General features: G+C 38.6%; 2 protein-coding genes across 2 annotated transcripts; one reads left to right on the top strand and one right to left on the bottom strand.

Annotated features, from left to right (window-relative positions):
- Positions 1 to 1,434: 1,434 nt before the first annotated feature.
- Positions 1,435 to 6,433, bottom strand: LOC146513011 (glucose-induced degradation protein 4 homolog). Its single transcript, XM_085170601.1, has 6 exons — positions 6,066 to 6,433; positions 5,618 to 5,677; positions 4,035 to 4,142; positions 3,838 to 3,939; positions 3,617 to 3,747; positions 1,435 to 2,878 (listed from the first exon to the last, which is right to left on the bottom strand). Exons 1-6 carry the CDS (start codon positions 6,255 to 6,257, stop codon positions 2,815 to 2,817), a joined length of 657 nt encoding a protein of 218 aa, XP_085026727.1. The 5' UTR covers positions 6,258 to 6,433; the 3' UTR covers positions 1,435 to 2,814.
- A 116-nt stretch (positions 6,434 to 6,549) lies between these two features.
- atpaf2 (ATP synthase mitochondrial F1 complex assembly factor 2) lies at positions 6,550 to 12,123 on the top strand. Its single transcript, XM_085170600.1, has 8 exons — positions 6,550 to 6,989; positions 7,082 to 7,126; positions 7,246 to 7,394; positions 7,633 to 7,730; positions 8,507 to 8,587; positions 10,504 to 10,616; positions 10,852 to 10,967; positions 11,313 to 12,123. Exons 1-8 carry the CDS (start codon positions 6,872 to 6,874, stop codon positions 11,448 to 11,450), a joined length of 858 nt encoding a protein of 285 aa, XP_085026726.1. The 5' UTR covers positions 6,550 to 6,871; the 3' UTR covers positions 11,451 to 12,123.
- The last annotated feature ends 97 nt before the right edge of the window (positions 12,124 to 12,220 follow it).

Raw genomic sequence — 12,220 nt, 5'->3', positions numbered from 1 at the left:
TAACACAACTACTCAGTTTCCCCATTTCTTAACCATCCGTAAGATTTTCCTGTGTGTACTAACTGGATTGTTACATTGCAAGAATTCAGGCCAGCAGACAAGAAAAACAAACAATAATAATAATGAAAGGTGGGTAAATGTTAGCTAACAAATATATGTAATTAAAGCAGCTGCTTGATTCTCCTTAGGCGAGTAGAGCATCTCTTTCTTACTTTTCAAACAATACTTTAATTTCTTTTTCAATAAAGGATGTGTGTTTGTGTCTCAGTCAGCTGAAAGCTGGTTTCTTTGCTGGGAAAATAAGAAATGAATACAGAAATGCATTCAAACATTTGCAAACATACAAGGAATTCTTCAACATGGTGTGAACTCACTGAGACAGGTTTTCTGGTACATTCTTTACAGTTCTCCAGGCTGTGTGTTCTTCATCCAGATGATCTCACACTGATTCACAAATGTTGAAGTACAGACACTGAGGAGGCCCATCCACAACTGACAGTGTTTGTTCCATTGTGTGTTTTTCTATCCAAGCATGATTATACTGTGGAAAAGTTTGGGATCATTGTCACGCTAAAATCTATCATTCCTCCGTTTTTCCTACCTGCTTTCCTTTAGTTGAGAATGGCTTCTTCCACTGAGACCATTTCTGATGAGGCTTCGGTAGATGAAACAACGGATCAAATGGATCTCTCAGGTCCTGCATCAGGTCTTTGCTGGATTGTTTTTTCCTGTTACTTACAGACATGACATTCAGATACTGTTCATCATCTGCAGATCTTTTTTAGTCCTGCAACTTCTTATTTTGTCCTCCACTTGCCCAGCTTAGTCAGATTTCTCACAGACGCAATTTACACCATGCTGAGAAGTTCGTAGCTTTTTGTGAATCATTTTGTTGGTGCAAAAATACGGTTTCCTCTCTGCCAAACTGTGTTTTATTTCCACATATTTATATCGATTCAACTAAAGAAATGAACCAAAATGTGTTGTTTTTAACAGACTGCCAGTAACAAAGTGTTTAAAGATTTAAAGTTGTCAACTGTTAAATTAACCGTGTTTGACACAACACTGGTTGATCCCTTACCTTCATTGTGTTTATGATTCATAGGCTAGTGGCGAAATGAACAAAAACCTTCTCTTAAAAATGTGTTAAAAGTACAAGGACCGGACTTTGAAAAAGCAGCCAACGTCCCCCCCCCAAAAAAAAAAAAAAACTTTAAAAGACCTTTGCAAGTGGGTCAAGACCTTTGCACAATGCTTCAAAACAAAGTCAGGGTCGATAAATCCTCAGGAAGGCTGCAACAAGTGTTTAGCGACACTAGAGGGCACCAGAGGGCAAGATGATCTTCCAGTTTATCACACCTTTCATCAGTCTTTGAAATGAACACATACCACAGCTTATTGTAAAGAGGTCAAACACATACGACAGAACAAAGGGTGTTTTGAAATTATTTTTTTAAAATCCATATTCCACTCTTTATAGTCACACCACCAATCAAATCCAATGTTAGTCTCAAACAAACACGTTTTGTTATAATACAACTCTAATAAGCTTTAAAAAGATGGCACCATCAAATAGAAGGGGAACATGATTAGGCAGGAGAGTGTTGTCACATATATTTATAACAAAAATATTTCCTTTTAATTAAGATAGTTCTATTTCATATACTCTAAGGATAGAATCAAATTTTCCCTCTCACATATCAGGGCCTTACTTTTGGGGAGTGCTATCTTGAAAGTGTTGCATAGTTGAGGAGACAAATGTAGGGTGGGGGGGGGGTCTTAATTTAAAACGACACATGGGGAGTAAAAAGCTTTTCGTTTGATGCAGAGTGCGGGATAAAAAAATACTCTCTTCTGAATACTGTTATGGGATTGTAGTGGCTCTAAAGCCTTCATGTAATAAAGAAAATGAAAAGTGTGAAACCTGCGGCCTTGAAGCTTGTGTACTGGGATGTAGGTGTAGAACGCTAACTGCAAGCATTTTAGTAACAAAAACAAAACCTGTGCAAACATAACTCAAAAGAATAAGATCCACAGCAATCCTATGTGATGATCTCCCACGCAGTTTTATAAACACAGGGGAAAAGCTTGTGTCTCTCAGATTGTATCCATTTTTAAAAAAAGAAAGAAAGAAAAAGTGCCGCTCAGTGACCATCATTCAGAGTAAAACAACAACATATACTCTTGGCAGGCAAACGAAGAACCAGCTTAGCTTAAAAATACTGACTTTCTAGCTTATGAGCTTATTAAAGCTCCGATTGTAAAACCTGATAAACCTAACCTTCTGTGTTGGCTTTCCTCCACCGACATGGTGATTTACTTCTTTAGAGATTGTGTTTATAAGAACAGAGTCCTGCAAGGAATCCTTGTCCGACGGTCGCCGAACCTGTTTATTCTGCTCATTCCGAGTGAATGAAAGCTGGATACGTTTTGATTTGCAAAATAAGAAGGGGAATTCCCAACTCAGCTTAAAGTGTCTCGAGATATTGTGCCAAGCATTTTTAAAGCCAGACATTAAAAGAAATGAAGAAAGGGGCACACTATATGAACCGCACCCAGTCTTTGCTGCTGGTTCTGACTTTACAAGCTCCAACCAGGGAGCGCACCTGCACTTTCTTCCTTTCCAGCGTTTCCATGCGTACATTCATTTGTCCCTTATATCCTGTATACTCATCTTCATCTGTCCACCCACTGGTTGAGAACATGTAAAAGTTTGTACTGCTCCAAGTCCAAATCCCTAGTAGCGTCTGCAGACCTCTGCTTTGCTTTTAAGTCTTAGTCCAACAAAAGAAAGATCCACAACGCCGACCAGGGTCACCGGAACTCGTAGATTGCTGCACTGTGCTCGGGAACATGGGTGAGGTTCAAAGACTGGTACCTGGTAGGAGATAGTATATGTCAGCATGTATATACATTAGTACTATGTGAGAAATACAGACATAAGAGTGAGAAGACACATTTTTGTAGGTACAGGCTACAGAGCAGTGCTGCACTTCTGCGAATGCAATATTACAGCCAGACCTATATCAATCACCAATGTGATATTGGCTGGTCGCAAATATATTGTTATTAGCTTCAATTCTGTATAATATGAGGCAATATGAACATTTTTGCATAGGTACAACATACAGAAAAACTGTAAGGCAATGGTGCCAACAACCACACCTCAAAGACTTGGATGTTAGTTTAATTGGTGGCTGTAAATTGACTGTAGGTGTGAATTTGGTGAGATAAAAATGGCTTGGAGACTATTTTGAACAGCAACAGTTAAACTGCTACCACAGAATGCACAAAAACACTAGAGATGGAGTAAAAGTGGGGCTAAGTTTGCTTATAACCAGGCAGCATAACCACATAAATTAAACAGACCAAACTGGGGGTTGGACTGTTCTGCTTTGTGTATATAAAATTACACATTTTAAACTGGAGCTGTCTGCTAATTATCTGAGGAGCCACAATTGAGAAAACTTGAGAGAAGCTGACTGAATGAGTTTTCCCCAACCGTTCATTTTCAGCCAGTCTAGGATAAAGCAACATTTCAGAGGCGAGCCAGCTGGTTAAAGCTCCTAATACAAGTCAACCTTCAATCACAATAACTTTTAGTGTGCTGCATCACCATTCGGAGCTCCTGTGGTAGTAGTAGCCCTCAATTGTTGCTGTGGATTTCTGGAAGCAGATGTAGTAGAATCCCGCAAAGGAAGCGCCGCTGATGTCCTTAATTGTGTGGTCAGGGACTAAAAACTGTTCCTAAGGCAGGCAGGTGAGAAAAACCAACAAAAAAATATAAGAGGCAACCTACTGCAGAATATAGTTAAGTTCACTGTTCGGTAATCGTACCTTCCACCTCATGAAAATATAGTCAGAGTTCTTCAGATCCTCGTAGTCAAAATCGTCAGAGTTGAATGTCTTTGCATACTGGTAGAAGGCCTGGAACTTGCCCTGGACACAAAAAATGTTTACAGGACAGGTCAGAATAAATCAGTCTGATGGAGAATAATTTTTGTAATTTACAAATAAAAGCGGTTTCACCATACCCAGTGCTTACGATCCACATCCTCATCCGCATCCCATTTCCGAGTGAGAAATGGCCGTTTCCTACTGATGATCTCTCCAGCAAAGAAAGTGGTCAGTGTTGGATATTCCTAAAACAACAATGAGAAGCAACTGAAGACACATCTGGTCACTTCTACTCTTTGTAATTAAAAAGAAAGTAACATTAAATGATAACAAACACATCTGTCTACTTAATGTTCAATTATATAAAAGACACTTCTATTCTAAAACACGACAGAAAGTGATCCTTTAGAGACTGACAAATAAGAGGTATGTGTAATAAGCCAACACAATGTCACAGCTAGTTCACCACTGCATTCATACAGTGGGAATGTTCTGGATGCTCTGTACAGCAGGAACACAAAGACGTGAGCTGTTACCTAGTAATTACTTCTGTAATAACCGAGGACACTAATTATAGCATGTACTGCGTTAGCTGTAATTTACACTGTGAAATAGATTTTAACACACCTCCTGCAGAGATAGTGTTATGGCCATTTTGCTGATAACATCTTATTCACACTATCTTTAAACGTTGCTATTAAGGCATGATTAGTAGTATAACATGCACCAATCAGAAGAAAGTTGAATTAAAATGAACGTGGCCTTCAAGGAAGAAGCAGAGGATGAACTAAAAGCCTAAATATAAGTTTTCAGGAAGTCATTTAACTTGTAACTACAGTCTTGTTTTGACTGTTTGTTTCCTTCTGGTTACGTGTGGCCATTCAAGTTCAACCTGTGATAAACGTTGCCTTTCCCGACACCTAGTGCACACAGCCTAAACACAAACTCAAACTGTCTGTTTGTGAGCTCAAAATGTAGCCTACTGAATAACACATGTTGGGTGTCTTATATCTTCTCTACCATTGCCATGAATCTGTCTGTGGCCGATCCCGACTACCCGCTCATTTCTGTAGGTATTAAGGTGTTCTTACTTTAAGCTGTTAACAAATTAAAACCTACAGGATTTTAAGAACCTGTGTGACAATCTCAAAACTACTTTTAAGTATTAACCTAACAACATTTTTTATTGATGAGACATGCATGTTAGAACAATGTGTTCTCGACAGGCCAATCAAAAAGGAGCTGCACGGCCACAATAACTGGTGTGATCTGCCTCAGGGGGAGAGTGCAGTCACTGATTCAACTATTTCAAAGAGCACTCAAAGAAAAGTTTCAATAGTTGAAATTAAACTAGAAATGTATATTTTATAGTGACCAGCAAATGAATTAGTAGATGTTTAATGGAAAGTGTGGACAGTATGTGCAAGAAAACCTTTAAAAAATGCAAAAAGCCTTCAAGAAGTTAGCCCTTCTACTCCTTTTGCTAAACAGCTGTACTTACGTTTCCCACTGTGATTTTGTTTTTTAAACATCAACTGATACTTTGGTTGAAAAGCCCAATAGTCTTTGTGTTGTCTTATGTTATTGCCTTTTTCTCTTGGCACTGTTAGACATGTTTGCTACTACAAAAATAGTCACAACAATTTCCATGACAGCTGTGGCCAGACATGGTATAAATTATTTATGCTCATGCTTTAATGAAGGGAATCACCTCTCTCACCTCTGTTAGTCCTTTTATCTTCAGGTAGCCACATAAGTAGGAATCCTCCATGGTCACATGCTTTAAAAAGAAAGCAAGACATACAATAAACTACATCACATTGACATCAGTTCAGATCAAGTTATGGTTTTACAAAGCCAATGCTAAATATTTAATTTCTAACAGCAACCCCAAATACAAATAATTTTCTACTGAGGTAAATGTTTGTGTAGGCCTTTACACCAATTCTGAATGTCCTTATTAGTATTTATAGTAATAAATTACTTCAGCTGCATTAAAACATTGACACCAAATTTAAAATGTTTGTTTGTATTCAGTCGTGGGCACTGCTACGGGACAGGACAGGCTGATTTTACCACCTGTCAATCATCATGCCGCCCGTTTGACAGATGACAAAATGCCTCTGACATCTCGACTGAATAACGAAATAGCCGCTTCACTGTCCCACCTGCAAAACAACCTCCACGTCATAAGAGTTTCCTTTGCTTTTCTGGTGGCCTCTGAATTTGGAACCGCTGTACAGGAGCGAAGTGACAACACCGGGCTGCTGCGTGTTTATCGGGGGCGGCGGGATAAGTGAGGCCGAGGATGTGAAGGCCGCGGCGGTGGAGTCGCTGAGGTATCCAGCGGGGACAGGCATGGCTCCCGCTTCGCTGACCGGGCACCGACCACGGGCAATTGCCGTCGAGGAGAGGTACTCTGTCGGCGTCTACGAGGAGGTGGCAAAGAGCCGAAGAGGTCCAACAACATTCAAATTCCACTTAATTCCGCTACAGTTCAGTTTACCAGCAACCAAGCTCCCAAAGAAGTGGACTTCGACGCGGTGTTTTAGCGAGAAGTATCCGCCGCTCTTATTGGTCAACTGAGTCTGGCTTTCGAACATCTTCAAAGCTCATTGGTTCGACATGCGGAAGGTTTCGTGGAAATATTTGGGTGTAGTTTTCCAACTGTTGTGTAAGGGTGTGTAGCGCACGTATAGAAGCGCTTTTTAAACTACATTTCCCAAAGAAACTAGAAGCCTCTACGCTGCTGTCAAGCGCCGAAGGTCACACGCGTGTTTTTGAACACAGGAGATGCTTAAGAATTGAGCAGCTGATAAATGGATTAAAAATAAGACTTGATGCTAATAGGAAACTATGCGTGCAGTGCTAACTCTTGTTAAATGAGGACGTTTCAGACACAGACATCTCGCAGGTGTGTTTTCTTCTCAGTCAGCCTTACTTAAAAGCATCACATCTTCACATACTTTCCGCTATGCTTAGGTGTATAGTTAGACTTCAGAGTCAGGTTGGGAATGCTTTTTCTCTCAGTAAAGTGTGCCTGAGAAATCAGTACTACGAATGTGTTGCGAGATACTCCGCAGCCACAGCAGGTAAGAGCAATAACCACATTGAATGAAAGCTCCCGTCATCTGCAGAAGATTTGTGTCATTTCACCCTGATGTGGCGTTTTTCTGTTCACCAGAAAGGAAGAGATTTTATCAAGATGTCAGCATATCTCAAAGTGAAGGTATCTGTAGTTTTGTCATTAGTAATCCAGTCAAGTATAGTATTGTAGTAGCAGATTTTCCTGCCCCATCTTTATGATTGTGTCATTCTGGATATCTTTTGAAAAATATCTCTATATAGGTGGTTTATATGAGATAAACCTGGACCAAAGGAAGCTGAAAACTCCAGGAGGGAAGCTGTTCACGGTGCCAAATGAAGCCTTGGCCATCGCTGTTGCAACTGAGTGGGATGCTCAAAGGGACACACTCAAGTTCTACACTATGCACTTGGTAAAGCATTTGACATGGAGTTGTAGCAAAGTACTGGTGGCACCTACGTTACATAAAATAATGTTCAAAGAAAAGGAAAATTTGAGAGGAGTTTTATGATTTGGTCCCATTTATAAAAGGAATGTTACCCAGATCTTCCAACAGCTTGCAGGACGTGTACCTTTAATAAAATAACCTTGCCATGATATTTATACAAAAATTTCACTCTAATATTAATTTTGGGAAACTCTTTCCTCAGACTACCCTGTGCAACACGGCTCTCGACAATCCCACCCAACGCAGCAAAGATCAAATGATCACCGCTGCTCTCAAGTTTCTGGAGACTGACACCATCTGGTATGGCACTTGTTTATTTCTATTTATTTTAGGTTTGTTTAATTTTCTGAAACTTCAAACATAAACTCATATGCAAATACCTGTATATACATCTACATAGTCCATATGTCCTGTGAACGCCCATGTGCATTCACAGATCCTCGTATGCATCTGATAATTATTTAAATTTGAATTTATACAAAATAAGACAGGAAATAAACTATTTTATGGTATTAATATCCAGTAACACTTATACTCGCCTTTTTCACCTTGGGAAAAAAATGTCCCTTTGCAGAGTGCTATGATACTTTAAGAACAGTTTGATTTGCACTACAGTTAATTGTTGTTTCTTTATAGGTTTAAATATGTATGCTTTCCTGACCATAATTATGATGCTATTCAGGTATTTTCCTTAAACAGCGTCACTTAAATCACAATTAAAGCCAACATTGTGTTGAAAGACAAATATGAAAAATTCTACAATTTGACTTAAAAAGAAAATTATTTTGTTACAGTAGCAGAATAAATGGATAGCTAACTCCTGTACTTGCTTATAAAATCTACTTGTGTTACACTGTTAAATATCACATTTTTAAAGCATTTTCTTCATAGGAGCTACTCATTTGTTCATTTTATTAATAAAAAAAACCCAGTGTTTTAACACCTATAAAGAGACATTGACACACTGTAAACTTAGCTGGTTATTTTCTGAATTGATGTTTTTTATGTTGCTTAGTTGCCAGCAATTGATTGGAGTTATTGTGACTTTAATGTTGTAGGATTGGTGTTTTGTGTAGTTACAGAGTAGATGAGCCCCATGGTTTAGTCGAGCTGCAGAGGAATGAATGGGACCCTGTGCTGCAGTGGATTGAAAAAAGGTAAGAACAGCTTTAGCTCTTGTTGTACATGCTGCAGTTTTGAAGGTAAAATTTTCGTGTTCTTTTCGGGGTATCCTTTCTTTTCCTAATAACAATAATTAGGTGTAAAAGGCCTCATCTGTGGTGTTCACATTGCTGTACTTAATTCAAAATAGTTAAAGAAAATCTTGTGTATGTTCTCCTTATTTGAATAGTGATTTTTGTAGAAATACAGGCATATAAAGATTTTGTGTAATATTATTAACAGAATGTTACACAGATGATGTTGTGCAATAACATAAGCCTTAAAATGAGCAGCGTATCTGATTCACATCAGTTCAGTTGTATTTATATAGCTCAATTTGTAACAGTTACCATAAGACACTGTTGTAAGATAAAGACCTTGCAATATTAGAAAGAAACCCCAATAATCATGCCCATTGGCCAAGCTCTTGGCGACCGTGGGAAAGAAAAACTCAGTTTAACAGGAAAAAACCTCCTGCAGAACCAGGCTCAGGGTGGAGCAGCCATCTGTCTGTGATATTCAGCAACTGAATGGCTTTTCAAGGAACTTTTAAGGCAACCTTATAATAATAATGAGTACAGTATCAATAATAAATAATAATAAATTTGTTGGGATGTTTCTAATTTTAGGAATATTGCACAAATAAATGAAGTCATTCCTAAATTTTTGTTTAATGTGCTCACTGAAGCACATGCTGTGATCAACAATGACTCCAAGATTCCTCACAGTGTTACTGAAGGCCAAGTTAAAACGTGTGTGTTAACCACTAGAAAAATTACAACATGTTAAAAGTAGAAATTTGAAAAATAGTGCTGTGTTTTGTTTTTTTTTTTTTTTTTAAAGAACAATATTTTTTTACTCATGTTCAAAACTTGATACTTTGTATTTGTTGTATATTTCAGTTAAATCTAAGGAAAAATGATTCATATTTTACATTCTTTCCAACTTTTTAGCTTTTCACCAAAGGGCCGATGAGCTTATGCTATGATGAGGTCTGTTCGTCTGTACAGTCATCTGCTCACAGTTCACAAGAATCACTATTCCTCCCAGAGTGCTTGTTAGCATTTAATTGCTTGTAATGTTCATAAAATGGGTTTTGGCATCTGTAAATGCCCTTCTTCTTCTTCTTTCAAAAATGTAGTCTTCTGAGTATGCTCAGACCACAAAATCATTGCAATTATGTTTTAAAATGATAAATTATAAAAAACAAGCCTGATGATTGAAAACAAGAACTAATAGGATGCCATTTGGCAAATTTCAGATGCTCAATTTGGGATTTTTCCAGTGTAACCTTCATGCACACTGCTTACAGTTTCGCTAAAATCTCACTCCTGATGTGCTGAACAATATTTAGTTCGAACCATTTAGCGAAGCTGTTAACTTAATATTAAAGAAAGGACTACATGAAACACCATGTGATGTAATAGCTTGAAATATTGCTTAGTTGTGCACCACTTGTATCTTTTTAGGTGGTGCTGATCATGATCTTGTTGGTCATGATCAGGGAGGGAGTTGGTCCTGTTGGCTGACTCCACTCGAAGGTGTGGCTGGAACCTTTATAACACCATAAACTCAGCATTATGATTAAATCTATGACATGCTGATATTTAATCATGCTTTTTGTGGCCATAGTTACTACTGACCATGTAGTCATGGTACTCTTGAGCTCAAACACACACATTTGGTGCAGAATGAGATTAATTTTCCCTGGATATGACTTTTAAAATCTCATTAGTTTGTGCAATAAAACCAACCAGTGATACAAACACGGCATCACTTTCTCACACATTACACTGACCTATGACATGTGATGGCGCGTGAGCTTGATGAGCTCCTACATCATCGACGTTCTCGTTTGGAAACAGTTGAAAGTGCTTTACTAATTTTTATTTTCAACACAACTTCGCTGCAGGTATAACGTCACTATTGGCTCCTCAGCCAGTATTTTGGGCCCTGAGATTCCAGAGGCAACCAAAGACACCTTACGGCAACATCTCAAGTCTCACAACTTCTGGTCTCTGACAGGTAACACACACCTATATGCTTTTTTTGTTTTGTTTTTTCACTCTTTCGACCTTGTTTTAGATGGGATTTGCCTGTATCTAACATGTTTTGCTTGTTTGGTAACTATAAATAGCACAGCTGATGATGAGGAAGGGAAATGCTGTTTGAAGTGGAGATGGTGTGATGTTTAAATCACACGGTTTGGTTGATATGTGATTTGACTAAATTTTACATGCGTGTTGTTGTTCCTGTGCAGGACTTGAATATGTGATCACCCAGCTCAAGTCCATTGTATTGTCACTGGGCATGATTGACAGGCACCTGAGCGTGGAGCAGGCGGTGTTGCTCTCCAGACTGGAGGAGGAATACCAGGTAGGGAATTGCTGAGTCATATGCTTTTTTTTTTATATTACTTGCATGAGGATTTTTGCCTTTTTCAGTCAGTTTATGTATTGGCTTAACTGAGGAGTTGGACAAAACTGGTTTTGTACCGGATTTGTCATTACGAGAAGCTTCTAAGATATGTTGTTTTAGCTTTACTGACGCTCTTACATAACACCTAGCCTGGCAGTACATGTATAAAATGTGAAAGTTTTGCTTGTTTTTTTGCAAATGTCTTGATTTATGATGCTCTTCTGGCCAACAAGCTTACATACTTAACATATTCTCTATTTAATCCTATTAATGTATTTCTCTCCCCCCCCCCCCTTTTCACAGATTCGACGCTGGGGAAACGTGGAGTGGGCCCATGACTACGACATGTATGAGCTGAGGGCACGGACTGCTGCTGGTGCCCTTTTTGTTCACCTCACATCCGAGAGTTCGACTGTCAAACATAAACTTCTGCAGGACTGAAAAGGATTAGGATCAACTACTGAGAACATCCCCAGCACCTATGTTGTATAAATGTCTCTGCATTCATAAAAAGGCTGCATATTCTGTCTGTTCTGTTTAGCAGTGACAGCTGCTCTGTTGTGATCTGTTATGCAGTCATCTCACTCCAGTAAAACATGCTGGCTCTCCTTTTTGCAGTGTTTACATGTAGCAGCTGCCAAGTGTGACACCCTTCACAGAGTTTCCAGTGGGTTCTCAATCACCCGTGACATTTTGGACAGCGACACATTGCCTCAGAAGAATAGTGAAGGTTTTTGTTGTCTCTGTGGCAGTGGAGCGATAATTCCGCATTTGATTTCGTTTTGTTTTTTTGCTTTCTTTGAGCCACAATATCACTACTAGAAAGGAGATATGCTCATCTTAACTGCACACTATTCAGTCTGTACTGACTGCACTGTGTGCTGTCTGGCTCTGGCAATTACGTGTGAAAAATATAAACTTCATTAAATTCTGAATTCTAATTATTTTTTGCTAATGAATTAACTATGTTCTGTATGTCACGGTATTTTTCTTTGCTGGTGAAGTGTAAAACTGAAAATGTAGAGAGAACGCCTTTATTAGTAAAGCTTCTCTGCAAAGAGCAGTCTTCACAGGAATTGTTGTTATTACACTTGATATAAATCAAGGAATGACATCATGCTTGTGGATATGATTCATATTCTTTTTTTCACAAAACATTTTCCCTTATGTCATATTTATCTGATAATAAACTTTATATAACACTTTTATAG

Source organism: Neolamprologus multifasciatus, chromosome 8 (assembly GCF_963576455.1).
Source record: "Neolamprologus multifasciatus chromosome 8, fNeoMul1.2, whole genome shotgun sequence".
Lineage (NCBI taxonomy): Eukaryota > Metazoa > Chordata > Actinopteri > Cichliformes > Cichlidae > Neolamprologus > Neolamprologus multifasciatus.
Note: the sequence above shows the minus strand (reverse complement) of the source record. Positions and strands in the feature narration are given on the sequence as shown.

What these genes read in the sequence shown, in the direction of transcription:
- atpaf2 (XM_085170600.1), top strand. Translation starts at nt 6,872, where the DNA reads ATGCTTAGGTGTATAGTTAGACTTCAGAGTCAGGTTGGGAATGCTTTT. An exon ending in ATACTCCGCAGCCACAGCAG is followed by an intron (nt 6,990 to 7,081) that starts GTAAGAGCAATA and finishes TCTGTTCACCAG; the next exon opens with AAAGGAAGAGATTTTATCAA. An exon ending in CTGCAGTGGATTGAAAAAAG is followed by an intron (nt 8,588 to 10,503) that starts GTAAGAACAGCT and finishes ACTTCGCTGCAG; the next exon opens with GTATAACGTCACTATTGGCT.
- LOC146513011 (XM_085170601.1), bottom strand. Translation starts at nt 6,257, where the DNA reads ATGCCTGTCCCCGCTGGATACCTCAGCGACTCCACCGCCGCGGCCTTC. An exon ending in ACGTGGAGGTTGTTTTGCAG is followed by an intron (nt 5,678 to 6,065) that starts GTGGGACAGTGA and finishes TTCTTTTTAAAG; the next exon opens with CATGTGACCATGGAGGATTC. An exon ending in TACCACAGGAGCTCCGAATG is followed by an intron (nt 2,879 to 3,616) that starts GTGATGCAGCAC and finishes ATCTCCTACCAG; the next exon opens with GTACCAGTCTTTGAACCTCA.